The 27,607-nt window shown below is 40.8% G+C and overlaps 1 protein-coding gene across 4 annotated transcripts in view; it reads left to right on the forward strand.

The window, feature by feature from the left end:
- Window positions 1-27,607, forward strand: part of LOC145352499 (echinoderm microtubule-associated protein-like 5) — a 153,362-nt gene that overhangs the window by 111,652 nt on the left and 14,103 nt on the right. For 2 of the 4 annotated variants that reach the window (XM_080202439.1, XM_080202441.1), the window contains 10 exons: window positions 1,809-1,907; window positions 5,647-5,667; window positions 7,492-7,665; window positions 9,212-9,420; window positions 11,568-11,725; window positions 14,694-14,808; window positions 20,412-20,600; window positions 21,569-21,741; window positions 21,962-22,124; window positions 24,131-24,234. In XM_080202439.1, the coding sequence (XP_080058565.1) occupies window positions 1,809-1,907; window positions 5,647-5,667; window positions 7,492-7,665; window positions 9,212-9,420; window positions 11,568-11,725; window positions 14,694-14,808; window positions 20,412-20,600; window positions 21,569-21,741; window positions 21,962-22,124; window positions 24,131-24,234 (1,405 nt within the window). Of the gene's footprint in view, window positions 1-1,808; window positions 1,908-5,646; window positions 5,668-7,491; window positions 7,666-9,211; window positions 9,421-11,567; window positions 11,726-14,693; window positions 14,809-20,411; window positions 20,601-21,568; window positions 21,742-21,961; window positions 22,125-24,130; window positions 24,235-25,711; window positions 25,847-27,607 lie in introns of all 4 variants that reach the window. The other 2 variants (XR_013888545.1, XM_080202440.1) reach the window with 2 other exon arrangements.

The following is a 27,607-nucleotide window of genomic DNA, read 5'->3' on the forward strand; positions in this document are numbered from 1 at the left end:
AGGAAAAAAAACCAAGGGAATAACTGAGATGTTTTTTGAAGTGCAATGGGTCAAATCTTATAAACTGTCAGTGTTGGTTTAATTAATAAAACCAGTATGTAGCTCTCCAGGTGCACAACTGAGTTTTCTCTCCTGATTGTCTGGCACTCTATACACATAGGGCTCTATTTTACCATTTTGATTCAGTGCTGGACGGACTTAAAACTGGGAGCATTTCAGATCCGACTCTGGCTGCAAAAAATTGGCGAGGTCTGAATCGGCTGCACAAGCCTCTGAGCAGGGCTTAACAAGCTTGAAACCCTGCAGCTCCTTTTGGTGCCTCCAACTGTGCAAACGCAGAAAAAAAGATAGAATGTTGCTCCCTTGCCACATCGCTCCCGGGCCAGATAATGCCTCCTGCTGGCCCCCACAGACATTGCCCCTCCTCCCCCCCTTAGCACAGGAAACAGGCCCACCAATATTATTGACCACCCCCCCCTCCCCATTGATCATAGGCGGAATAGCAGCAGAACCCCTTCCCTCCCAGGCAGAGTGGCAGCGGGCCATCTCCCCCTCCCTTCCTACCCCCACCCCCTACCAATCTCAAGCAGTGAGCCTTCAGACACTCAGCACTTGCTGCCTCACTAACCCTCACTGATGGAGGATCCAAATCAGACTTACATGGAGCATGTCTGTTTCGTGCCGATTCCAGATGGGTGAACACAGTTGTAAAGGGGGGAAGTGCCAGTAAAGTTGGGCGTGCAGCCTATTAAGTCAATTTAAATGCATGCAAAATGCACTTAAATGGCTATTGCGCTTGTTTCGAGCACGGCCCTGATTGCAGCCATTTTTGGGCCTTGGTAGAGGGGAATCAGGCGCAAAGGTGGTAGTGGATCACGCTATTTACCTCAAGCCCAACTTTACCATATTTACGCACCTGAAAACGGTCCATATAGAGCCTGTGGGCACAATTTCTGCTGTCAATCTAGTGGGGCAGGGCCTGATATAGCCGGCAATGATAGCTTCACAGAGATTGGGATGCCATTTTTAATGGGCGCCACGATCAACCCCAAAAAGAGACTCCTTCCTCGCCTCCTCATGAACATGAAAACTTCTCCCTACCCAAAAGCATTGAGCCAAACCACCACCACCCCCCCCACCCCCACAAACATCAGGACAATTCCCCCCGCACACCACCCAAAAATATAGGGCAACCCTCCTTGACAAGTATCCGGTTGATCTCACTCTCCACACAAGCAATGGGGCAACTCCTCTCTTCATCCAACACATAAGGGGGAACCCTCCTATTGGGGCCCTCTCTAGAAGGCCTGCCCTGGCACAGCCTCCTGACACAGGACAGTGCCAGGGGCAGGGTGTGTCCCTCACTCCCGGCGTTATACGTATACCTGTTATAAATGTCGCCAACGTGACATGTGAATATTCAGTGAGAGACAACATATAGTGGGGAGGCCCTTCAATTGAATTACAATTTATTAAAATCTGTTCCCACCCTTTTTGGGCAAGTACCTCATTACATCATGAGATGTGGAGAATCGTAAAATGAGATCTCACCAGTGAGAACCTCATTTTCCAACTCTAGCAAGATTTTGGGCCCAGTCACCATTGACACTAACGGCTAACACAGACTCAGAATCATCCCAATGAATGAACCTGACCAAAAGAGTGAAGTGGCAGTTCTTAAAAGACCAGTGTTCTCAGTTCATTTCTTTCTGTTTAAAAACAAAGTCATGTTTTACTGTGTTTGTAATGATTTTACTTTTTGGAAAAAAATTGAATTAACATCTCTTTTCACTTGCAATTTACTTCAGGTTTTCAGTCTTTTTATCTTGAACATACGGATGACATTCTCTGCTTAACTGTTAACCAGCATCCCAAATTTCAAAAGATAATAGCAACAGGACAAGTCGGTATGTATAAAAGTGGTAGGGAGAATATATCAGTTACTGATCTGTTCCTTTGTTTTTTGCCAAGTTAGATGTGATGCAAATGTCTGAATGTCAGACTCTGTTCCAATTTTGATAATCAATGTTCAAGGCAGTATGTTTCCTTGGAAGTAATAAAATAATAATATGTCATTCATAAAATTATCAATTTGTATCAAGATAATTGTCTAATGGTTTGTAAATCTGATGAATGCATTTTCTTCCATACATGTAACAACATTGTACATTAACATGATTGAAATCTCATGTTGTACTCAACAAACCTTGACCTCTTCTAATCACAATTTGTGGAGTTTAATATATTCATTAGTTCTTTCTCTCTTCCTTCTTAACACGTTTTCAGGAAGAAGAGTTTACATTTGGGCGGCACAGTAGCATAGTGGTTAGCACTGCTGCTTCACAGCTCCAGGGACCTGGGTTCGATTTCTGGCTCGGGTCACTGTCTGTGTGCAGTTTGCACATTCTCCTCGTGTCTGCGTGGGTTTTCTCCGGGTTTCCTCCCACAGACCAAAGATGTGTGGATTGGGTTGATTGGCCATGCTAAATTGCCCTTAGTGTCCTGAGGTGCTTAGGTTAAAGGGATTAGCAGGTACAATATGTAGGGATATGGGGTAGGGCCTGGGTGGGATTGTGGTCGGTGCAGACTCGATGGGCTGAAGGGCCTCTTTCTGCATGTATGATTCTATGACTCTATGATTTATATTACACCTTCCACATCCTCAAGATATCACAAAGCTCTTTGATGTAAAGTGTAGATTATGTTGTTATGTTGACTTTTGAGACAATCAATTTGCACAAGGCAATACTCTACAAATGACAAATGAATCTATTTAGTGGGATTTGAATGAAGAGTATAAGTTGGCCAAATGAATGTCCCATTGTTCCTCTTCACATAATGTTACAGCATATTTCTATGTTGACCTTAACAGCTGCTTGGTTTACCATCTCTTCCTGAGGCAGCAAATCCAACGATGCAACACTGCCTCAGTACTGCAACAAATGTCAAACTCAAACATGTGCTGATGTCCTGCAGTGAGGGTTGAACCTACGAATCTCTAGTTTAGGGATTAGTGTGCTAGAATTGAGCCAAGCTGTCACTTTATTTTGCTTTTATATGTGTACTTTTACTTTAAATTCCTATCATACATGCCCTTCAATGCCATATGTCATTAATTTGTTTCTGTGTATAAAGAAGTAGCTTTCAGCATGTATTGCAGATACAAGTCAATTAACTGTGCATCCATAAATATCCATATTGAGACAGTCTATGTTCTTTTTTATTGGTATTCATCAAAAATTCCTAAGCAGGAATAATTCATATTTGAGTTATTTCCCTGTAAACATCTAAGAAAATTTATGAAGAATGCATTTTTGATTTCATTGCAAAGAGTAAATGAAGACCACCCCATCACTTAAAATTTATAACAGAATATGAAGATGAGCTACACCTACAGTAATTAATCACACCCAAATCTTTCTATTTTTCTGTTTCGTCTTAAATTTTAATCAGTTTCATTGAAGTAGTTGAAACAGAATTGGCCTGTCAGCTTATCTATTGTTTCTAACAATGTTTGTAATCTTCTTCCTCAACCAAAAAGATCAATTCAATTTTCAAAAATACAGTGCAGCAAGATGTTCTGGTTCCAAGTAATTTAAAAGGGCTTTCTGACCAGTTTAATAAGCTGTTGTAAATGCTTTTTTTTCTCATTACACAGCTGGATTAACTGTCTGGTTTACAAGCGGTTTGGCTGGTTAGTTGCCAACTGAAAGTTATCTTAAGTGTAGCAGGATTGGCCATTTTACAAACATTATCATATCACACAAATGTTGGTCATTGTAAAATTGGGACTGCTGTTTTTTGATTGGCAACTACAGACCGCAGCCAAATGAGATTATTAATTCAGATAGACATACTCCCTACAGGCAGTAAGGGCCCTATTTTACCATTTTGATTCTAAGTGCTGGGTGGACTTGAAACTGGGAGTGTTTCAGATCTGACTTTTAGACCCGTTCTGAGGTGCCCTCGTATGTGTTTCAGATCTGACTTTTAGACCCATTCTGAGGTGCCTGCAAAAATATTGGCAATTTGGAATTGTGCTGCACAAGCCTGTGGGTGGGGCTTAATGTGTCCAAAACCCTGCAGCTCCAATTGGCACCTCCAACCGCACTTGCGCAGAAATAACATGAGAGAATGCAGTTCCCCGGCCAGATAATGCCTCCCCTGGCTCCCACAGACATTGCCCCACTCCATAACATTACCGACCCCCTTAACCCCCCCACCACCCAGGCCGATCGAGGACCCCTCTTTCCCCTTCCCCTCATCGCTCTCAGGCAGCGAGGCAGCGGACCCCTCTTCCCCCTCCCTGCTCCCCACTGATCTCAGGCAGAGTGGCAGTAGACCACCTCCCCCTCCCCCTTCCCCACCCCACTCACGCACTCCCCTCTCCCGCACCCCCCCATCCCCAAATGATATCAAGAAGAAAGCTGTCGGATGCTCAGCACCTACCTTCTCACTAACTGGAGTGCCCAAATCAGACTTTTGTGGAGCATGTCTATTTCGCTCCATTTCTGGATGGGCAAATACAGTGGTAAAGGGGGAAGTGCCGGTAAAGTTGGGCATGCAACCCATTAAGTCAATTTAAATGAATACAGATGCATTTAAATGACCATCATGCCCATTTTGGGCATTGTCCTGATTGATTTTTAGGCCTTGGTAAAGGGGGAACTGGCACAGAAGAGAACACAGATCGCTACTCACCTCACACTTGACTTTACCAATTTTCACACCCAAAAACTGGCATAACTTGATGGTAAAATCAGGTGTTATGTGTTTTTTCTGATGCCTGTAGGGCAAGAGAACACTCTACTGGACACCTTCCAATGGCTTAGCTACAACATGTGAAGAACATGAGAGTTAGTAGGCCATTTGGCGCTTTGTACCTACACTTCTATTCAAGAAAATCATGACTGATCTACTTCAACTCCACCTTCCCATGCTATTCCAATATCCCTCAAGTCCCTTAATACAGAAAAATCTGTCAAACTCCATCTTGAATATACTCAATGACGGAGCATCCACAACTCTCTGGGGTAGAGAATCCAATGGAGGGAGTGGGATATCTTGATCTTGGGATTGGACATAGCTTGGCACAACATTGAGGGCCGAAGGGCCTGTACTGTGCTGTACTGTTCTATGTTTCTATGTTTTCTATGTTTCTATGAATCACAACCCATCTGAGTGAAGAAATTTCTTCTCATCTTAATTTCAAGTAGTCAATCCTTTATTTTGATACTGTGACTGTGGCACAACTACCGTTTTGAAAAATGAAACCTTTTTGTTCCAATTTTTGTAAACGCTGGAAATTCTCTTTCATCGAAATATCAGGAAATGCAGGAATATGGTAGCATGTCCATTAGAACCTTCATGTTCACAGGCATGCTTGTGGAGCTGACATCTGTTTATTGAAAACATTTTGGTCTCTTTTTATTTCTTTTAATCTATAATTTTAAGTACTGATAGATATCCAGAAAGAGCAGCCCTAGATATAAACAGTTTTAACTGATATAACTAAAACTAAAAGCATACTTTTCTATATTTACCAGTACTTACAGTATGTTTCACTCTAACTGTGCTTTTTTGTTATTTTTGTTTTGTTTTTGTATTGTATTTTGTTTCTGGCCTTTGCTGTGATGTAACTAAAAGGTGACTCTGCTGACATGTCAGGTAAGAAACCTAAAATATTTGGGCTACATCCTCCTCTTCAACTACATCATAGGATGCAAACTACACTCTTTTAGTTAAAATAATATTCTCTTGTAAAAGGTTGTATAGACAAGAAGCATTAATATATTAGAAATACAGAGCAGATCAGTAGTTTGGTTAGATTGGTTAATTACCAATAATTAAATAATTTGACAAATAATTGTTTTCATGATGCATAAAGAGAAAATGTAATTCCACTGGAATCTTTGAAATAGTTAGTTTTTTCTGTCTTGTTAAATTACTGAAGATTCCAATCAATTTCCATTAAGGAACAGATGGTAATAAGAGCTACAATGAGTTATAAAGACCGCTGCAATTTAGCAAAGTCATGGCTATAATGATAAATCAAAATAAATCAAAATAAATCATGGGATTATGTGGCTTCATGTGTTTAAAATTTATCAACAGAAAAGTAAAATGAGCATTAACTGAAACAGGTCTAAGGAGTCAAACATCGTTGCTCTTTGTGAAGTGCCTTGGGATGTTTTTCTATGTTACAGTTACTACACAATTTGTTGCACCTACTGATAGCAAAATTAATTTGTACTTTATATGGTTTTTGGAACAATTAGTGTCTGTCAACGTAAGCCTTTGAGAGTAGGATTTTCTGTTATTGCACTTGATGTAATAGAGCCAGCCCAATTTTCCACCTGCTACAGCCTGATGATTCTCCATTCTTCATGTTCCTCTTAGCTACAGGCACACAATTCTTTATGTCAAATGCAATTACAGAATCTATTCCTTACTGTTGCCTGCAGAAACCTATACACTAAGAATGTGTGAATACGTAAATGCCTGTTCCTGCACTGTAATTTTCTTTGTTCTTTGTTCTCTTTGTACATTGCTTGCACATATAAGTTGTTGGATTTAAGCAAATATGCTTTTTCCAGTTAAACTGATGGTCGAACCCACTGTACAGAAATGGAAATACAACATCACGCTAGTTAACTGATGCTGCAAATTGAGGCTCTCTCACAGACATTACATCCAAGAACTGAATATGCATGGAAAAATACTTGTACATCAAATTTACCTCTAAGTTCTATGTTGCATTCGGTTTGCTATTTAGGATTCTGGCTTTTTTGTTACTTCTGAGACTGAAGTACTGGAAGTGCACTCCAAAGTTTCAGATTCCATAAAGAATACGTAAATGTAAGACCATTTAAGAATAAGGGAAGGAAATTTTGCAGACAGTGCAACCTTCCTGATGAGTATTCCAGTAATACTTAATGTATTAAAATATCAAGTATAGAACATTGATTGGACTTCATAGGAAATAAAACAAAAAAAAGTCGTGTTGGACAGTAATCATAGAATTCCTGCAGTGCAGAAGAAGACCATTTGGCCCATCAAGCCTGCACTGATTCTCTGACAGAGCATCTTATGCAGGCCCTATCCCCTAACTCCACGTATTTACCCAGCTAATCCCCCTAACCTACAAGTCATGGACACTAAGGGGCAATTTAGCGTGAGTAATCAAACTAACCCGCACATCTTTGGACTGTTAAACATTTTAATTTTAGAAAATTAACACAGTTTTGTATATTGATACCAAATATAATGTTGTTACAACACATGATAGTTATAAAACTTGTTAAATTGACAGATCATCATTACTATACCAAATCTTTCTGTACTGTTGCCTCATGATTCTATGACTCTGGATCTGAAGGTCAGGATGGAACGTTAACTTTATTGTTTCTTGCACTGGTGCAAGATTGACATTGGTACAATGATACCAGCTTGTAAATTTTATCAAGCTGATTATAGTATTATTTTTCTCAGGTACTGCCCCATTGATTCATATTTGGGATGCCACAACCAAACAGACACATTCAGTGCTCCGTTGTTACCATTCAAAAGGTGTCTGCTGTGTCAGCTTTAGTGCCACAGGCAAACTTCTCCTCTCAGTAGGGCTGGACCCTCAATTCACCATCACTGTCTGGCGATGGCAAGAAGGTGAGTGTAATAGATCGAGGGCAACTTGATGTGGCTTGAACAATAAAAGCCTTTATTGCCTTTAAGAAATACATACGTCTGACAAGAATACAAAGGTGCCTGCACTGCCATGACTCCCTGGCTCCAACTGTAATTTCCTCTTCAACCCGTGTTAAGTGCCCCCCTGCTCAGCTTCCCACTGGAACGATACATAGGGGCCTCACTCATCATGTGACCCTCTGGAAATGCCCCCTTCCTTTAAAGGGCCACTCCTTGTCCCTAAAATCTGAAATACACCAATGGAGGAACAGAGCTTCTGGCTCCTCAGCCTCCTGAACCATCAGTTGCTCCAGTCTCACATTCTCAACTGAAATCCCAATAACCAGCCTTGGCATCCTCATACTATCTGCAGGGGTTGCCTTTTCATCCATTGTGTCCATTGCTACTGCCCTCCTCCAATGGTCTACATATTTCCTAAGCTGACAGTGTTGTATCTCAATGACATAGGAGATCGATCCTGTTCTCTCCACAATTTTAACAGTTACCCATGCCAGACCTGCTTCTAACCATGATTGCATCCTCCACTTCTACCAGTGAAAAAATCATGATTTTATTTTTTTGGGAGGCTTGCCTAGCCTCTATCCTCCCCACCAAATTCAGAAATATCATTTCTAATCATATTCTTAAATGGCATCCCATCAATAACACAGCTGAAGTGACCCCTGTGGTCACGTTTGGGATAGTGTTATATGATAACAGAAAACTGGCTATGCGTAAAGGGTTAAATGTTTGCACCGCTTGCTCTGCCAGCCCATTTGATGTTGGGTGCTACAGTACTGACCTCACATGGTGAATGTTATTGGACTTGAAAAATTTTCAGAATTCTTCTGTTGTGAACAATGTGCCATTTTCTGACATCACCATTTCTTGAATGCCATGGATGGTAAACATCTTCCTTGTCAATGGTGGCTGTGGCTATTGTGGACTTCATCAACTACACATCTAACCATTTGGAGTGTGCACCTACTAGTATAAGAAACATATGACACAAATGGCTCTGCAAAGTCGATATGTAGCCTCACCCATGGTTGGCCTCACCATTCCCAAGCCTGCAAATTTTCCTCTGGAGGTAAAGCTTGTTGAACTTCGCAACTAGGGCATTTCTATTTCCTTGACAATGCCCAGCCACCACACATAGCTCCTGGCTAGGGCCTTCATTTTACTTTGACCTGGATGAGTTATGCAATTCTTGTAACAGGAGTCGTCTTCCTTGGGGCAGGACTATAACTCTCACTCCCCCATTGTATCTTGTCATTACATTTTTATGTGTCAACAAATAAACTGTTTTTGAATTTAAAGAAACTTATAATAAGAATAATAAAGGAGAAGTTCAAATACCTATATTAACATATCATTAGTCATCATTTTAAATGCCAATCCGATTTGAAACTTAAAAAAACTTTTAGAATGTTAAATACAAAATGTGATTGCAATTCATTTCAGAATTTTTTTCTTTCGCAAAAGAAAAAAATTTTTCTTTTCTACTTTACCTACTTCTTTCTTGTAGGTATCAAAGTTGCCAGTAGAAGTGGTCACACCAAAAGAATTTTTGTTGCAGAATTCAGGCCAGATTCAGACACTCAGTTCGTGTCAGTGGGGATGAAACATGTCCGGTTTTGGACCTTCGCTGGCAAAGCTTTACAGAGCAAAAAAGGCAACTTAAATTCTATTGAGGATGCCAGGATGCAAACAATGCTAGCTGTAGCTTTTGGGGCTGTAAGTAGCTTATTTTCTCAACCTTTTTTTAAATATATTTGTTCTTTCATGGGATGTGGACAATTTTGGCTGCCCATCCCTTGATTTGAGTGTCTTGCTAGGCCATTGCAGAGATAAGTTAAGAATTAAGCACATTGCTTTGGGTCTAGAGTCACACATAGGCTAGATCAGGTAAGGATGGCAAATTTCCTTTCCTAAAGGACAGTAGTAAACCAGATGCTATAGTAGTATACCAATAGCATACCAATTGTACAATAGATGGCTTTTACAACAGTTGACAACAATTCTATGATCACTAACATAGAGACCATCTTTTCATTCCAGACTTTGTTCATTGAATGCATCTCCCCGGAGCATTAGTCTGGACCTCTAGACTACTAGTTCAGTAACATTACCACAATGCCGCTGTTTCCTTCAATTGTATAGGTGCATGTTATATTATTCTTTAAAGCTGATCCAAACCAAATATAAAGGTCTCTTTCTTCATTGAAGGTGTTGTTTAATGTGATTGGCATTAAAAGCTCTTAAAAATAATGTACGAGCCTCCTGAGAACAAATGAGTAAAAAGGTCAGAACATCACAAATGGTTTTCTGTAGATCATGGCACTAAGATATAATTGGTGTTTATGTTGCATGTATTTCTTGAAAAAAAATTTCATTTTCTTTAGAAATTCTTATTTTGTATACTTGTAGGCATGGGGTGGGGTGGGCGGTGCGATTCTCCCCAAAAGAATTCTAAATGGCGAATTTGCATAACTCCCACTGTTTTTTTTTAAAGAGTGATTTTCAGAATGAATTTCTCGCACTCTGAGCACTGCAGAGTGCCACAGCATGATTCCCTCTGAAAATCTGGGGATGAAGTCTATTCCCACCTGAGAGGCTGGCAACATAGTGCTGAACGGGCCACTGCACATGCGCCAATTTGTCAAAGCAGAGATTGGCACAGGTGCAGTGGCCCTGTACAAGCAGCCTGCCAATTGCTGGCCAGTCCGATCTCCAGGCAAGCCCCAATCAACTCTCCCCCCCACCACTGCACGCCCCCCCCCCCCCCCACCCCCCACCCCCCCCCCCCCCCCCCCCCCCACACACACACACACACACACACACACAGCCTGTGATCTGAGTGCAAAGTGGCAGTGGGAACCCCTGCCCCCTTGGCAATGCCTCATGCCTGATGAGCAGTACCAGGGTGCCCCTTGGGTAGTGCCAGGGGCCAGGCTGGCACCACCCAGAGGGTACCCCTCTCTTACCACCGATCTCCTGTAGGGGCTGAATGGCCTCTCCTCTCCAGCGGGGTCGACCATTTGTTCCCTGTTAGCGGTGAGAAGTGTAAACCCTGCTGGAGGGAACCACTCCTGGTGGGGGGGTGGGAGAGATCCATTAACGGGCCTGGAGACATCATGAAATGGTAATGTTAATTTCAATATTTAAATCAACTCTGTGCTGATTACTCCAGAAATCTTGGAGCTAGAGACACGCAGAGGCTTTGGTGTCCAGTGCGGAGCCCACTAAATGGCCTCTATCTCCCAGCTCATTGCACTGCTACAGCAATGAAGCGGGCTGGGAGAGTTGCCCCCTTGGTTTTTAATTAGTCAAACCCAGAAATATTATACAATGCCCTTGCTAGAGAAGGCCTTCCTATTTATAATTTACTCCTCAACTCAATATGGTTCTGAACATTAAATATCAAGTATCACTGATTAAATAAGTATACAATATTTATAATAGTACTTAAACATAAGGCAACAGTTTCAACTAAACCTGCTAGTTTTGATGGAAGACTCAAACATGTTACATTTCTAATTCAGCTTGTTATGAATCCAAATACTTATCACAAATGGCCACTTTGTATATTTCCCTTATTCCCTCTAAATGACAATCCACGCAGTTCTAATCTGAAATTACTTAAAGGTTTAAATACAACTCCATATATAGTTTACCTTACTTAACCAGCTCTTTTTTATTCTTACCCATTGGAAAGGATAATGTTAGCTCAGAAAAAAGCTAAACAAGATAATTAAAGGCTTTCATGGTATTAAAATCCTGAATGTCAGCCTTTCTCTTGTATAGAGTTGCCAAGTGCATCATTATTACAATGATTTGTTACTTTTCAGTTACTACATTAAAACCAGTCTGTGTTCTTGCAGAATAATTTGACATTTACGGGTACCATCAGTGGAGATGTTTATGTTTGGAGGGAGCATCTTTTGGTCCGTATTGTAGCCAAGGCACATAATGGGCCTGTTTTCACAATGTACACAACATTACGAGATGGCCTGATTGTAACAGGAGGGAAAGAAAGACCGTGAGTAAAAAATACATTGGCAACGCGTTGCTACATGTTTAGTCCAAGAATAAGCTAGTGGGACTGGTTAAATTAAGTTTGAATATTTTCCCTACTCTTATTGTTACAACTCTGGTGTAAATTGCATTAAATACTTCCAACTATATTTAGAGTAATATATGGATACTGACCATTGACCTCACTATATTATGTCTATTAACCTCACTAAGATTGTGGAGATGTGCCACTCATTTATGCAGCCACGTCATATCAATGACCTTTGTTCAATCAAGCATGGGCAGAAGTTGAGAAATCCATTTGCTCTAAAAATATTACAAGATAGGGCAGATGCGTTGAGCTCAGGAGTATTTCTGAGTCAGAATTGTCTATGTAACAGGGATGAGCCTACAGTACGAAAACATCTATTATTGTTGTAGAAAATCAGTGCTGTTGAAGGTTTTAAAGACTTGAGGAACTTTAAAGTGGTTGGTGTCATTATTTGTGAAGCAGTATTTCTATGAGCATTTTAGAAGGTCCATTCTGTTTCCATCACTGGATTGGAGTAGAAGGATGCAGCATCATCACATCTACCCTCCATGGAAGTTCCCAACAAGAACAGCATGAGAAATGTGAAAAACATAACCTGGCTGTAGAGTACTTTTAAAAATAACTTCCTGGGTCAGCAAAATAATTTCAGATCCAAAGCATTCATGATACTTAAAATTACTCTGTTCTCTCACTGCCTTAATTAATATATTCAATGCTTGCCATGGGTGCCCATAAAGTTCAGCTTACAAGGAGCATCATCAGCCTTTCTCTCCAAATGTTCTTTTGCTCATGCCTTTCATGCACAGTTTCATCACACCTGCAATGTATTGCATGAAGAGGGAAATATGTAGCAAAGAAACCAACCACAAGATTTGACTACCAGTCCAATAAAGGAGTTCTCAGGGCTTCACAATCTCTCTGTAATCACCTCCAGCCTTACTAGTTAGCATTAGTGTACCTTTAAGAAAGTTTTTTTAAAAATATGATTTCCACAGCTCTCGTAGCTCACAGCTTCAGTAATGTCATTGTTACTGGGCTGACTACGATGAGTCCCTTTGTTGCTACTTATGTTGTTTAAACAGGGCTATTTGTGTTTATTCTGGAATTAGTTTTATGATCCAGCATTGTTAGGAGGATGACCATGTGTTTTTGGACAGTTTATTTTCTTTCATTTCAGTTTGGAGCTGCAGGTTTGAGTTTTGGTTTTAGAAGGGACAACAAGCCAAGAAAGAATTGTTTTCCCTCTCTCCCTGTTGGTTTGGAAGTTCTGTTGTTCTTCTGAAAGGTGAAAATCTGCTGTTGTTAGAGGCTGGACCAGAGTGTCTCTGGTGCTTTGGGAAGCTGTCTTGTTTTCAAATTATTTGGAGTGAATCCAGAGGACTGCAGACTTCAACCAAAAGACTCAATTTCCAGTATCATATGAGCATTAGTCAGTGCTGTGTTAAACCTGTGTCTATAGGATTGGTTTGATTGGAATGTTGTAGATATCTTTGTTAAAGATTATACATTATCATGATTGTTTGTAATTGATAAAAGTTCTTGCTAATTTTCTTGCTATACATGTTAACTATATTCTTAAATAAACTTTGTTTGATAAGAGCTCCCTAGTGGGTCACTTGAATCATACCTGAAGTAAAACATCTCATGCTTATCCTAGCCAAATTCAAGGTGCAAAACTTATGATCCAGGTGGGCTTCATAGAACACTATGGAGTTTCTGACCTGAACCATTACACTAGTGTTTGAGATATCTATATTCCTCCAAATGTGGGTTCCTGAGCATTCTAATTATAATTGATCAACCATTGATAGCTAAGCTTTCAGCTGCCTTGGCTCTAAACGCTGGAATTCCTTCCATAAACATAAACATTAAAACCTGCCTTTTGGATGAAGCTATTGAGCTGCTCTGCAGGCTGCTTCAGTTTGCAAAATTTCAATGTGCAAAATTTTTTTTATTGTTTGTTTTATGTTCATTTACTAAATGAGGACATTCCCAGCCATGCCCAATGTGTTGTTGGGAATGGAGTTCCAGCAATGATGTGGCAATGGAAATATAGGCCAGAATTTTCTGCTGTTCACACCTGCGTAATCTTCTGATCTCGCCAATGGTGCAACCCTGCCACAGGTTTCCCAGCTGCGAGGGTGCATTCAACAGGAAATACCTTTGACAACAGCAGGATCAGACAATCCCACCACCTTGCAATGGCAGACCATCTCTACTGCTGTGAAACACTTGGCTGGTTGTGCAGAAAATCCTGCCCATACTTCCAAGTCAAGATTGTGTGTCAATTGGGCAATTTGGAGTAGGTGGTGTTCCCATGTGCTTACCATCCTTGTCCCTCTAGGTGGTACATTTAGTGGGCTTAGAAGTTGATGTCATAGAGGACGTGGCAAATTGCTGCAGTGCATTTTGTAAATAGTACACACTGCAGCCGTGATGTGCTAATGTTGAAGGGAGTGAACATTTAACAACAGCTTCTTATATCGAGAGAGTGCATTTAACCTGAGGGGATCCTGTAGCAATGTGGATGAGATGATTGACCACCAACAACCATAACCATCTTTCTTTTGTGCTAAGTATGATTCCAGGCAGTAGAGGGTTCCCATTGACTTCAGTTATACTTGGACTCCTTGATGCTGCACTTGATATGAAGGGCAGTCACTCTCCCCTCTGAATTTTGCTTCTTTTGCCCATGATTGGACCAAGGCTGTAATGAGGTCAAATGCTCTTGTTAGGCACCCTGGTTTGCTGCATATGAAGGCACTATGTAATGTGAGTTGTTTACTTCCAGATGGATAGCAATCCTGTTAGTACTAAACAAGAAATTTATGTTGGTCACTTGTATTCTTTCTCAAAAATTAGCAAAAAAGAGAAATTTTACCTCTCAAATGTTTAAACACTAGAACATTTATAAACACCAACATTAATTTTGTTTGGTCAGGTCAAAGGAAGGAGGAGCAGTGAAACTGTGGGATCAAGAACTGAAGCGCTGTCGTGCGTTCAGATTGGAAACTGGGCAAACAATGGACACTGTACGTTCAGTTTGCCGATGCAAGGTATGTCTATAACCCCAGCTTAAACAAAGCCCATGCACATTAGAGACTTATCAGCTGACGGAACTCAATTTTGTACCTCACCTGGCATTTGTCTCTAACATGTAATTGACAGAGGTGAAGCACTGAAGCCAAATATTAAATCTGAAGTGGAAGTGAAAACTTTCATTATTAGGTATTTTTAGTTTTCTTTAACTTGCTTTACACTCAAAATGAAGCATAAGTACATTCGTAGAACTCATAAGCTGCCAAGAAAAGCAACCAGTCACCATTGGGTGTAACAGCAGCATTGGTTCCATTAGGAAGGAGACATTAATTCACCGGTACCTGCTGTTCTATTTATGTATTGGACTGAATCTTACTGGAAAAATAAGGGCATGTTAACTGCACACAAATTGGCCAGCAAATTCAGGGGATTAAAAGATACTACATGAATTATGAACTCTCAGAAATCGCTGGTTTATGTTCTTCCTGTGTTTGCTTCACAAATATTATCTCACCGTTAAGTTCCACATTATTTTATGAATGAACTGGATTTATGCATTAATTGTCCATTTATTGCCCATTAAACAGAAAGTTATGGCAGGAACTTAATTGTAAGTACCTCTTTATCAAGTTGATAATTGTTAATGAAATACCAATCAACCTCTGGTTCAGAAAGGGAACAATGTCAACAAAGAACAAAGAAAATTACAGCACAGGAACAGGCCCTTCTGCCCTCCAAGCCTGCACGAACCATGCTGCCTGACTTATCTAGAACCCCCTATGCTTCCGGGAATCATATCCCTCTATTCCCATCTCATTCATGTACTTGTCAAGACGCCTCTTAAAAGTTATTATTGTATCTGCTTCCACTACCTCCACCAGCAACGAGTTCCAGGCACCCACCACTCTCTGTAAAAAATCTGCATCGTACATCTCTTTTAAAATTTGCCCCTCGCATCTTAAATGTATGCCCCCAGGTAATTGACTCTTCCACCCTGGGAAAAAGCTTCTGACTATCCACTCTCCATGCCTCTTATAATCTTGTAGACTTCTATCAGGTCTCCCCTCAATCTCCGTTACTCCAGTGAGAACAAACCAAGTTTCTCCAACCTCTCATTGCTAATCCCTCCATACCAGGCAACATCCTGGTAAATCCTTTCTCCAAAGCCTCCACATCCTTCTGGTAGTGTGGCAACCAGAATTGAACACTATATTCCATCTCATCTAAGGTTCTATAAAGCAAGAACGTGTCTTGCCAATTTTTAAACTCAGTACCTCGGCCGCTGAAGGCAAGCATGCCATATGCCTTCTTGACTACCTTCTCCACCTGCATTGCCACTTCCAGTGACTTGTGTACCTGTACACCCAGATCCTTTTGCCTATCAAAACTCCTAAGGATTCTGCCATTTATTGTATATTTCCTATCTGTATTAGACTTTCCAAAATGCATTACCTCACATTTGTCCAGATTAAGCTCCACCTGCTATCTCTCTACCCAAGTCTCCAACTGATCTATATCCTGCTGTACCCTCTGATGGTCCTCATCACTATCTGCAAATCCACCAATCTTTTGTGTCATCTGCAAACTTACTAATCAATCCAGTTACATTTTCCTTCAAATTACTTATACTTTTTACAAACAGCAAAGTTCCCAGCACTGATCCCTGTCACAGCCCTCTATTCAGAAATGCACCCTTCCACTGCTACCCTCTGTCTTCTTTGACCGAGCCAGTTTTGTATCCACCTTCCCGGCTCACCTCTGATCCCATGCAACTTCACCTTCTGCATCAGTCTGTCATGAGGGACCTTGTCAAAGGCCTTACTGAAGTCCATGTAGACAGTATTCACTGCCCTATTCTCATCAATCACCTTCGTCACTTCCTCGAAAAACTTGATCAAGTTCATGAGACACGGCCTCCCCTTCATAAAACCATGTTACCTCTCACTAATACGTCCAGTTATTTCCAAGTGGAAATCAATCCTGTCTCAAAGAATCCTCTCCAATAATTTCCCTAACATGATGTAAGGCTCACCGGCCTATAATTACCTGGATTATTCTTGCTACCCTTCTCAAACAAAGGAAGAACATTGGCTATTCGCCAATCCTTTGGGACCTCCCCTGTAGCCAGTGAGGATACAAAGATTTCTCTCAAGGCCCCAGCAGTTCCCTGTCTTGCCTCTCTCAGTATTCTGGGGTATATTCCATTAGGCCCTGGAGACTTGCCTACCTTGGTGTTGCTCAAGAACCCGAATACCACCTCCTTTTTGATTTCAACATGACTCAAACTATCTACACATCTTTTCCCAGACTCATCATCCACTAAGTCCTTCTCTTTGGTGAACACTGATGCAAAGTACTCATTTAAAACCTTGTCCATTTCCTTGCCTTGTCCTTGAGTGGGCCAACCCTCTTGCTCTTTATATATGTGTAAAAATATGTGGGATTTTCCTTAATCCTGTTGGCCAGTGCGTTTTCATGACCCCTTTTAGCTTTTCTTACTCCTTGCTTAAGTTTCTTTCTACTTTCCTTGAATTCCACACTTGCCTCATGTGTTCCTAGTCTTCTAGCTTTGACAAATGTTTCCTTTTTCCCTTTGATTAGGCTCGCAATATCTCCCATTATCCAAGGTTCCCAAAACTTGCCATACTTATCTTTCATCCTTACAGGAATGTGCTGATCCTGAATCCCTATCAATTTACACTTGAAAGCCTCCTACATGCCAGATGTTGATTTGCCCCCAAACATCTGCCCCCAATCTACATTCTTTAGTTCCTGCCTAATATTGTTATATTTAACCTTCCCCCAGTTTAGCACCTTAACTTGAGGACTACACTTCTCTTTATCTATCACTACCTTAAAGCTTATTGAATTGTGATCACTATTCCCGAATTGCTCCCCTACTGAAACATCAACCCTGGCTGGGCTCATTCCCCAGTACCAGGTCCAGAATGGCCCCTTCCATAGTTGGACTATCTACATACTGTTTCAGTAAGTCCTCCTGGATACTTCTTAAAAACTCTGCCCCATCCATGCCCCTAGCACTAAGTGAGTCCCTGTCAATATAGGGGAAATTATCATCTCCCACCACAACAATCCTGTTACTTTTACACCTTGCCAAAATCTGCCTACACATCTGTTCCTCAATCTCCTGCTGGCAGTTGGCTGACCTCTAGTAAACCCTCAACATTGTGACTACACCTTTCCTATTCCTGAGCTCTACCCACATTGCCTCGCTGTATGAGCCCACTGAGATGGAGTACAGCTGTGATATTCTCCTTAACCAGTAGTGCAATTCCCCCATCCCTTTTACATCTCCCTCTATCATGCCTGAAACATCTATATCCTAGAATGTTAAGCTGCCAATCCTGTCATTCCCTTAACCAAGTCTCTGTAATGGCAACTACATTATAGTTTCTAGTATTAATCCAAGCTCTAAGTTCATCTGCCTTACCTATTACACTTCTCGCATTAAAACAAATGCACTTCAGTCCACCTGACCCTCTCTGATTTGCAATTCCACCCTACCTGCTGTTTCCCTGAGTCTTACAGGCCCTACTCTGTCATTCCCCTTCAGCTAATTCACCTTTGCTTTGGGCCCACACCCCTGCCAAATTAGTTTAAATTCTCCTGTGTGACACTAGCAAACAGAATATTTGTGCCCCTCCAGTTTAGATGCAACGCATCCTCCTTGCACAGGTCCCATCTGCCCTGAAAGAGACCTCAATGGTCCAGATATCTGAAACTCTCCTTCCTACACCAGCTGTTTAGCCACATGTTGAGCTGCACTACTGCCTATTCCAAGCCTCATTGGCACGTGGCACGGGGGGTAATCCTGAGATAACAACCGTAGAAGTCCTGCTTTTTAACTTTCTACCTAACTCCCTAAACTGCTGCTGCAGGACCCCATCAGTTGAATTTCATTTCTCCGTTGTTAAGATTTCTTAAATGTAAAGTTTTAATTTTAATCTTCATTCTTACTTAATTTTAACTTCTCTTGCTTTACATTTCTTTCTGCACCTGATATGACTCTAATCCATGTTCTTTCTCCTGTATTTGTCAATCTTTAAATTTCGTTGATTAGGGAGATACAGTTGGTCCCACTGTTCACCATGCATCCCAGTTGTGTTTTCCATGATGTTATAAACTTGCAGTTTACAGTGCGTAAACATTTTCTACAGCAGATTAAATTGTTTTATCAATATTGAATGCCACAAGATGCCCCAGTGCAGTAAGGTCTGGTTTTGGTTTGTCCTTTATTAGTTTATTAGTACACTAGCTGCATTAACTAACAGGTGTTCAAAACTATATTCATTTATTGAGGGAGATGGAAAAAGAGAAGACAGCAGAATGAATGAGGGATCATCATGGATAAAGAAGAGTTAGGTGGATCTGGGCTACAGAAACAACGCTATCTAGCCAGCATCCAGTTTCACCTCTGTATCTTCTGATAGCACTGGGGACAAGAGAGGAGTTTCTATCTGAAGGTGCAGGATGGTGCTTAGTTGATTTTGAGTGAGAAACGGCAAGTGGTACAAGCCATTTCCAGCTGTTGAGAGGCGGAAAGTTTCGATCTGCAGTGGGTGAGGTGAGTTACTGCTCACCTGAAGAGAAATTTGTTCTAATTGGAAAATGGGGCACACAGGAAGTGGAGATTTGTTCTTCACAGGGAAAGTGTGTTTTCAGTGCAGATGAGGGGAAGGCCATGGGTTTTTTTTCCGCTGTGATGTGGGTATGGTCATCCATATTCTCAGTGGAACAGAGAAGATTTACTAGGTTTGGTTAGAACAAGTACCTCAGTAAGGGATGGGAAATTCAAAATTTTTACTCAGTGGATGAAGCGGGTGATGATTTAGTTGAATTCCTGCTAAGCAAAGTGGCATATTCTAGACCTATATTGAGAGTAGAGATGTTTACTCTACATCTCTACCATACAAACCTACCATAAAAAAGAACCAGAGCAGTAATATTGTGGGAATGTCATTGGTTTCAGATAGTACACCATCCACACTTGGTCAAATATCGGCATAATTACTATGTCACTATGCTGAAATTCCCTACCTAACACTATAGTGAGAAATACCCATCATCACAAAGACTGCAGCTTCAACCTGTACCTTTTCAGGACAATTAGGAGCGGGAGATAAATGTGACCAAACATCACCAATATCCTACGCACAACTCCTTTTTAAAACTGCTTTCAGGATGCCCTGAGCCCCAAAGAGATATCGGCCAGTATTATACTGCCCCACCTGCCATGGGAATTGGAGCGAGCGAGGACAATGGGAAGGTCTGTTGAACTCATGTGGGATTTTACAGTTTCAGGACTAGTGAGGCCATAAAATCCCACCCATCATTACAGCAACCCGCAGCAAAATCCATTCTAATTTTTGTTAATTTGTTGTATTGAAAAATTGTACTTTTAACATTTAGGTATGTGGATGGTAACCATAGTATCCTCTGTGCATTTTTAATCTTCGTCGTCTTATTACTTTTATTTGTTACATTCAAACATCGACAGAGATTAGGATGCGAGGTACTTAAATTATTATTGGTGAGTATTAAATAAGTAAATTCAAAGATATTTGTGGTGAAAGTGTTTTAAGATTTGTTTTATTATCAGGGAAAAATTCTGGTTGGAACAAGAAATGCAGAGATCATCGAGGTTGGTGAAAAGAATGCTGCATGCAACATTTTAATTAACAATCACATGGATGGACCAATCTGGGGTCTTTCAACTCACCCCATTAAAGATATCTTTCTGTCTGCAGCAGAAGATGGAACTGTTAGATTATGGGACATTACTGAGAAGGCAAGTGTGTAATTTAAGTTGCAACATTAATAGATAGTAATGCTGTAATCATGTGTTGATATGTCACTGCTTTACAAAGTAATACATCACTGTCATGCTGAGCAAGCTACTTTTGATTAAATTATTTAATTGTAAGAGAAACAAGCTAGAGGGAAACCAATAAATTGACTGTTTTAACCACAAACAGGAGCCTCATTTTCTAGTCTTTGCAAGCATATAAAATCTGAAACAATGGTTTCACTATTTTCAAAAATGCAGACGAGGCTTTCACAAGGATGCTCGAGATCGGGTGGCATAGTGGTTAGCATGGCTGCCTCACAGCGCCAGGAACCCAGGTTCAATTCCAGCCTCAGGTCACTGTCTCTGTGGAGTTTGCACACTCTCCCTGTGTCTGTGATTTTCCTCTGGGTGCTCTGGTTTCCTCCCACACTCCAAAGATGTGCGGGTTACATTGATTGGCCATGCTAAATTGACCCTGGTGTCACGGGATTAGCAGGATAAATATGTGGGATTATGGGAAAAGGACCTGGGTGGGATTGTGGTCAGTGCAGACTCAGTGGGCCTAATGGTCTTTTTCTGCGATGTAGGGACTTAATCTATGAATTCTATTCGGAAGCAGATGTTCTCATTGGAAAATGTACCAATTGTAAAGATGTAAAAAGCAATGATATCGGTAAACTACATAGTATCAATTTATATGGGAAGTAGTGTGATGACAGGATGTATTATGCTGTTAGAGAAATTGGCAAACTGAATAAATTCTTATGGGGGAATCTAGTTTCCAGTCTTTGCTCATTGAGTATAAAGAACAAAAATTACTTGAACTCAAAATAAAGTTACTTTTCTCCCTTCTGCAAAGTAATCACAGAAATATTTGTGAGATTAGTTGTCTACACCAATAATAAGTAAACTGAGAAATTTTGATCTGCTTTTTCAGCTCTAAGTCCTTATTTTTAATTGTGTAACAGAAGATGCTGAATAAAGTAAACTTGGGACACCCTGCTCGAACAGTTGCCTACAGCCCAGAGGGAGATATGGTCGCCATTGGTATGAAAAATGGAGAGTTCATCATACTTGTGGTGACATCACTAACCATTTGGGGCAAAAAACGAGATAGAAGATCTGCCATTCAAGACATCAAGTAAGCAAGTAAAAACAAACTTAAGAAAGTCAGTCATTAAAATTGGAAGCATTATTGTTGATCTTTATAAAAAAGACTTGTATTTATAAAGCACCCTCCATGGTCTCAGAGTACTGCAACATTATGATTGTCATTTTATAAGTTTGCGAATAAATTACTTATTTTCCTTATACTATATTCGTATGAAGAATGTATTTGATGGTTAAAATCTCTTGTTCAGGTTCAGTCCTAACTCTCAATACTTGGCTGTGGGGACATGTGAGAATGCCATAGACTTTTATGACCTCACATTAGGACCAGCACTAAATCGAATCAGCTATTGTAAAGATATTGCCAGCTTTGTTATTCAAATCGACTTCTCAGCAGACAGCAATTATATCCAGGTACTGACTACAGCTTCTTTATTTTGAGCGTATGGGGTGGAATTCTCCCAAATAAAATCAAGTGTTGAGTTTATGTAAAAATTGGAGTAACTCCCCCTGTTTTTTTTTTCCAGCAGAAGTTTCAAAATAAGTCTCCCACACTCTGTACATTGCAGAGTGCATTAGTGTGATTCACTCCTGAAACCAGTAAGTGGGGCCTAGTCCCACAGGAGAGGCCAGCAGCATAGCACTGAGCAGGCCACTGCACATGCGCCGATTTGTCAGCGCTGAGATCGGCACATGTGCTGTGGCCCCTGTCTGCTGGTTTCCTGATTGCTGGCCCACTCAATCACTGGCCAGCTCCGTGATCACACTGCTGCCCTACCGATCCAGCTAGGGCCCGATTGCTGGCCCCCTGGCCATGTCCAGGCCCAGCCCTGACCCCCCTCCCTCTCCCCCAATTAGACGCTGTCTCAGATAGGCAGTGCCAAGCTGTCCCTTAGGTATTGGCACTTTGCCCCTTAGGCAGTGCCAGGGGGCGCAGGCTAGCATTGCTAAGGTGGCAATGCCCATGAGGCACACCCACCTCCCCCCTTCCTGACACCCAACCCTCAAGGAGGCTTTGAATGCCCCCTTCACTCCATTGGGATCGAGCCATCATCGCCCCCCCAAGTGGGGAGCTATAATAAACCTAACAGAAGTGAACCACTCCTGGCAGGGGGAGAGGCTAATGGGCATGGAAATTTCAATCCTGAGCCCGTTAATAGGATTTAAATTATGTTAAAACTACTTGCTACAGCAGAGCTGACCGTGCCAGAAATCCGGCGCTGGGGGACGCGCGAGGGCCTGGACACTCAGCAGGAATCGGCTGCCACTAGTCTCCCAGCTTGCTGAGCTAAAAAAAGCAGCGCAGTGGGATGGGAGATTCACCCCCATGGTGTTTAAGAATCACAGTGGATGATAGTATGTTGATTATTTTACTGAGCATGTAATTTTTTAAAAGTTTATTTATTTATTAGTGTCGCAAGGAGGCTTATATTAACACTGCAATGAAGTTACTGTGAAAATCCTCTAGTTGCCACATTCCGGCACCTGTTTGGGTACACGGAGGGAGAATTTAGCGTGGCTGATGCACTGAACCAGCACGTCTTTCAGACTGTGGGAAGAAACCGGAGCACCCGCAGGAAACCCATGCAGACATGGGGAGAATGTGCATACTCCATACACACAGTGACCCAAGTCGGGACTCGAACCTGGGTCCCTGGCACTGTGAGGCAACAGTACCATTTGTACCAGGGTCTGCTTGGAGTAATAATCTACTGACACAAGTTCAAATCCCACCATGACAACTGGGGAGCTAAAATTTAATTAAACAAAATTGGAATTAACAAAAGCTGGTATCACTAATAATGAGCGTGTAACTATCGAATTGGTTCACTAATGCCCTTTGGGGAAAGAAATCTATCATCCTTATTCAGTTTGGCCTATGAGGCACCAAATTCGCAACCATGTGGTTCACTCTGAACAGTGGAGTGGCTTGCTAAGCTATTTCAGAAGGCAGTTATAAAGGCACAGCTACTGTTCAACGGTTATCGAGGATGTTCAGTAACTGCAGACATTACCAGTACTCTGAATGAATTTTTAAAAGCTCAAATCATGTGAATCAAGATGATCAGTTGGATGCAAGTCATTTTTAACCTACTTTGAAATACATAATTCATTTGTAACATGTCACTTAAGTTTATCTTGAAGTTCCAAACAAAATGAAATGCCTTGTATAGTTTAAATGCCAAAATCATTATTTCTCTGGAGATATAAAGTGATATATGTTAATCAGATGATGAACCCAGCATGTACCTAGAATACTTAATAGGAAAATTACAAAAAGGTATTGTAGTATTGTCATCCATTTAATAAAGTTTACCGTTATTAAGAATTCAATCATTCAAGCAAAAATCTATCGAGCAATTTTCATTTCCATTTGGCAAATATGCATTATGTCTCAGTTAAGAATATTGATTCTACAGGTTTCTACTGGATCTTACAAACGACTAGTGTACGAGGTGCCTTTAGGAAAACAAGTTACGGAACAGTCTCAGATAGACAGAATAACGTGGGCTACTTGGACCAGGTGAAATTATTCTTAATTTGAACCTTAATGCACATGATTTAAAAGGGGAGCACTGATGATAGTTAGCAGTACACTTATATTGCTCAAAATGAAAAACATTTTGATGTGGTCCAGTCTGTCTTCTACAGCATCCACACTTAGTCAGGATAAGCCTCAAAAAGCAAGGTCATGAATGGGAGAAATCCATTTGACACAATGAGGTTTTTGTAGCTAAAATCTTCCAACTAAATTTTGAGCAGTCACAGTGTTTTTGATTCCTGACCAAATTGTTATCATTTGATTAAATAAATTCTTAAATAGATACTTTTTCAAAACATTTCCAAAAGTTTCTTACCATTCTACTTTCCAATTTTATTTTCAAGTAACAAGTTGTGTATAGGTTGACTATACAATTTATAACATTTTATATTTGCCAGAGCACCATAAATATGCTTCTTCTCCATTATAATGTAAGCTGTGCAAGTTTACTGCTATTACCAAATTACTGCTTCCCTTCACGTGGTTTATTTGCAGATACTGGAAATCTGAAATAAAAATAGAAAATACTGCAAATATTCAGCAGGCCTGGCAGCACTTGTGAAGACAGAAACAGTTAATGATTCAGATTGATGGCCTTTCATCAGAACTGGGAAAAATTAAAAATGTAATCAGTTTTAAGTAAGTCATTGGGTGGACAGGCATTGGGGAGAGGGTGGAAAAAGAACAACAGGGAAGATCTGTGTTAAGGCAGGAGATGGGAGACATTAAATGACAAGAGTTGGTTGGGTAGATCCAAAGGGAGTAGTAATGGAACATTTGGAGAAATTAAATACATGTCCTAAGGAGGTCTGAATGGCAGGTTAATGAACAGCTCTTATCCAAAAGCAAAAACACATGAAAAACAAGATTAAGGCTGAAAGGTACAAAGAAAAGAAAATAATAATTGGGGCAAACAGAGTATGAACTTAGTGCTGAGCCTGGAAGGCTGTTAAGTGCCTCATCAAAATAGAAACTAGAAGCAGGAGTAGGTCATTTAGACCTTCGAAATATGAGATGCTATTCTTTTTTATGACTAAAGCTGAAGTTCATACTAAATGTTAGCCAACTAGTGCTTAAGTTTTGAAAACTTATATTCTATTTTTCTGCAAAAAGTTTCTAGGATTCCAATTTCTGTGTCACTCTCTCTGAACATTGCAAGTGACAAATCTAGTGTTATTGTTGAGTCTTTTTCTCAATTTTTCTTGCTAATTTAGTTTCATAATTTTGCAACCATCCAGACAGAATGCTTTACATATGCAGTATACGACACAGAAATAGGCTGCTTAGTCCAATCCATTCATGCTCAGTTCGAGCCTCCTCCCACCTTCCCTCTTCTAAATCTATTAGCAATGAGATGAGTGCAGTTAGAATTTAATGAAATGATGTATTAAATAAACTAATTTGTGCATTGCTGAAAAAAGAGACATGCTGTTGAAGCTTTTTGCCTTGCACTCATCAGGCCAAGAATGCTAAATATCAAAGGGAGCAACAATTTATACTGCATGATAAAAGGGTGCTGATTCTGAAAGGTCGAGGCATTACCATGGTGACTGCATCAGGGAACTATTGTTCCCCAGCCTTTAATTCAAAAAAGGTACAGTGCCTGCACATGTTCCTTTTGCCTGCAGATAACAGGTCCTTACATATACAATATATGTAGCTTGTAGCAAGTGTAAGTGAACCACATTGCAAGCCTGACTGGTAATCTTAAATTGGTTATTAGTATAATTCTTAACATGCGCAGGTTTGTTCAGCAAGTGCTGTCCAATTGTGGAATTACATCTATAGAATCATTCAGCACAGAAGAGGCTCCTCAGCCCATTGGGTCCACACAGACACATTAAAAACACCTGGACTCCCACCTAATTCCATCTGCCAGCACTTGGCCCATAACCCTGAATGTTATGATATGCCAAGTGCTCATCCAGATACTTTATAAAGAACGTGAGGCAACCCGTCTCTACCACCCTCCCAGGCAGCGCATTCCAGACCATCACAACCCTCTGGATGAAAAAGTTTTTCCTCACATTCCCTCTAAACCTCCTGCCCCTCACCTTGAACCTATGTCAAATTACCCTGTATCCCATGTGAATTTACCTTCTTTACAAGTGTCCCATGTGTGACCTTAACAAAGGTTTTGCTGAAATCCATATAAACTATATCGACTGCACAACCCATGTCTGCACACCTGGTCATCTCCTCAAAAAATTTGATCAAATTTGTTAGGCATGATGTCCCTCTGACTAAGCAATGCTGACTATCCCTATTCAAGCTTTGCCTCTCCAAGTGGAGATAGATGCTCTCCTTCAAATGTTTTTCTAATAGTTTCCCTACGACTGACCTGAGACTCACCGGTCTGTAGTTCCTTGGTTTATCTCTACAACCTTTCTTAAATAGCAGTATCACATTAGTTCTCCAGTCATCTGGTACTTCCCCTGTGATGTGGAGATGCTGGCATTGGACTGGGGTAAGCACAGTAAGAAGTCTCACAACACCAGGTTACCTTCCCATGGCCAGAGAGGAATTGAAAATTTGGATCAGAGCCCCTGCAGTTTCCTCCCTTGCCTCCCACAACAGCGTAGGATTCAATTGATTTGGACCTGGAGATTTATTCAGTTTTAAGGCTGCCAACACCTCCAGTACCTTGTCCTTTCCTACATCAATTTGCTCAAGAGACTCACAGTCTCTGTCCCTGAATTCCATACCTTCATCCTCATTCTCATGGATAAAGACGGATGCAAAGTATTCATTTAACACTCTACAAATGTCCTCTGGCTCCACCCACAAATTGCCCTCTTGGTCCCTAATGGCCCTACTCTTCCCATTTTATACTGGGATTTTCCCTAATTTTACCAGCCAAAGCTTTCTCATATCCTCTGTTTGCATTTGTAATTGCACTTTCTGTACCTAATACCTTCACTGATTTACTCCCTTATACATTTTAAAAGCCTTTCTTTTTCTTCTCATTGTATCCTGAACATCTCTGATCATCCATGTTTCTCTGGACTTGTTATTCCTATCTATCACCCTAGAGGGAGCATGCTAGACTTTTACCCTCCTTATTTCCTTTGTGAATGCCCTTCAGTGCTCTTCTATAGATTTTCCCAGTCGTAGCTGTTCCCAGTCTACCTTGGCCAGAACCTGTTTTCTCCTAAAATCCATTCTCCCCCAATCCAAAACTTTTTTTTTGCTACTTATCTATTTCCTTGTCCATAACAAGCTTAAATTGTACCATGTAGTGCTCACTACCACTAAAATGCTCCCTGTTATGTTAAGACATTGGAGGAGATTCTCTGGCCTCCTCTTAGTGCTTTCCTCAGCAGTGAATTTCTCAGATTCATGATCACATTAACTA

Source organism: Carcharhinus amblyrhynchos, chromosome 14, assembly GCF_965287045.1.
Source record: "Carcharhinus amblyrhynchos chromosome 14, sCarAmb.v2.hapA, whole genome shotgun sequence".
Classification (NCBI taxonomy): Eukaryota; Metazoa; Chordata; class Chondrichthyes; order Carcharhiniformes; family Carcharhinidae; genus Carcharhinus; species Carcharhinus amblyrhynchos.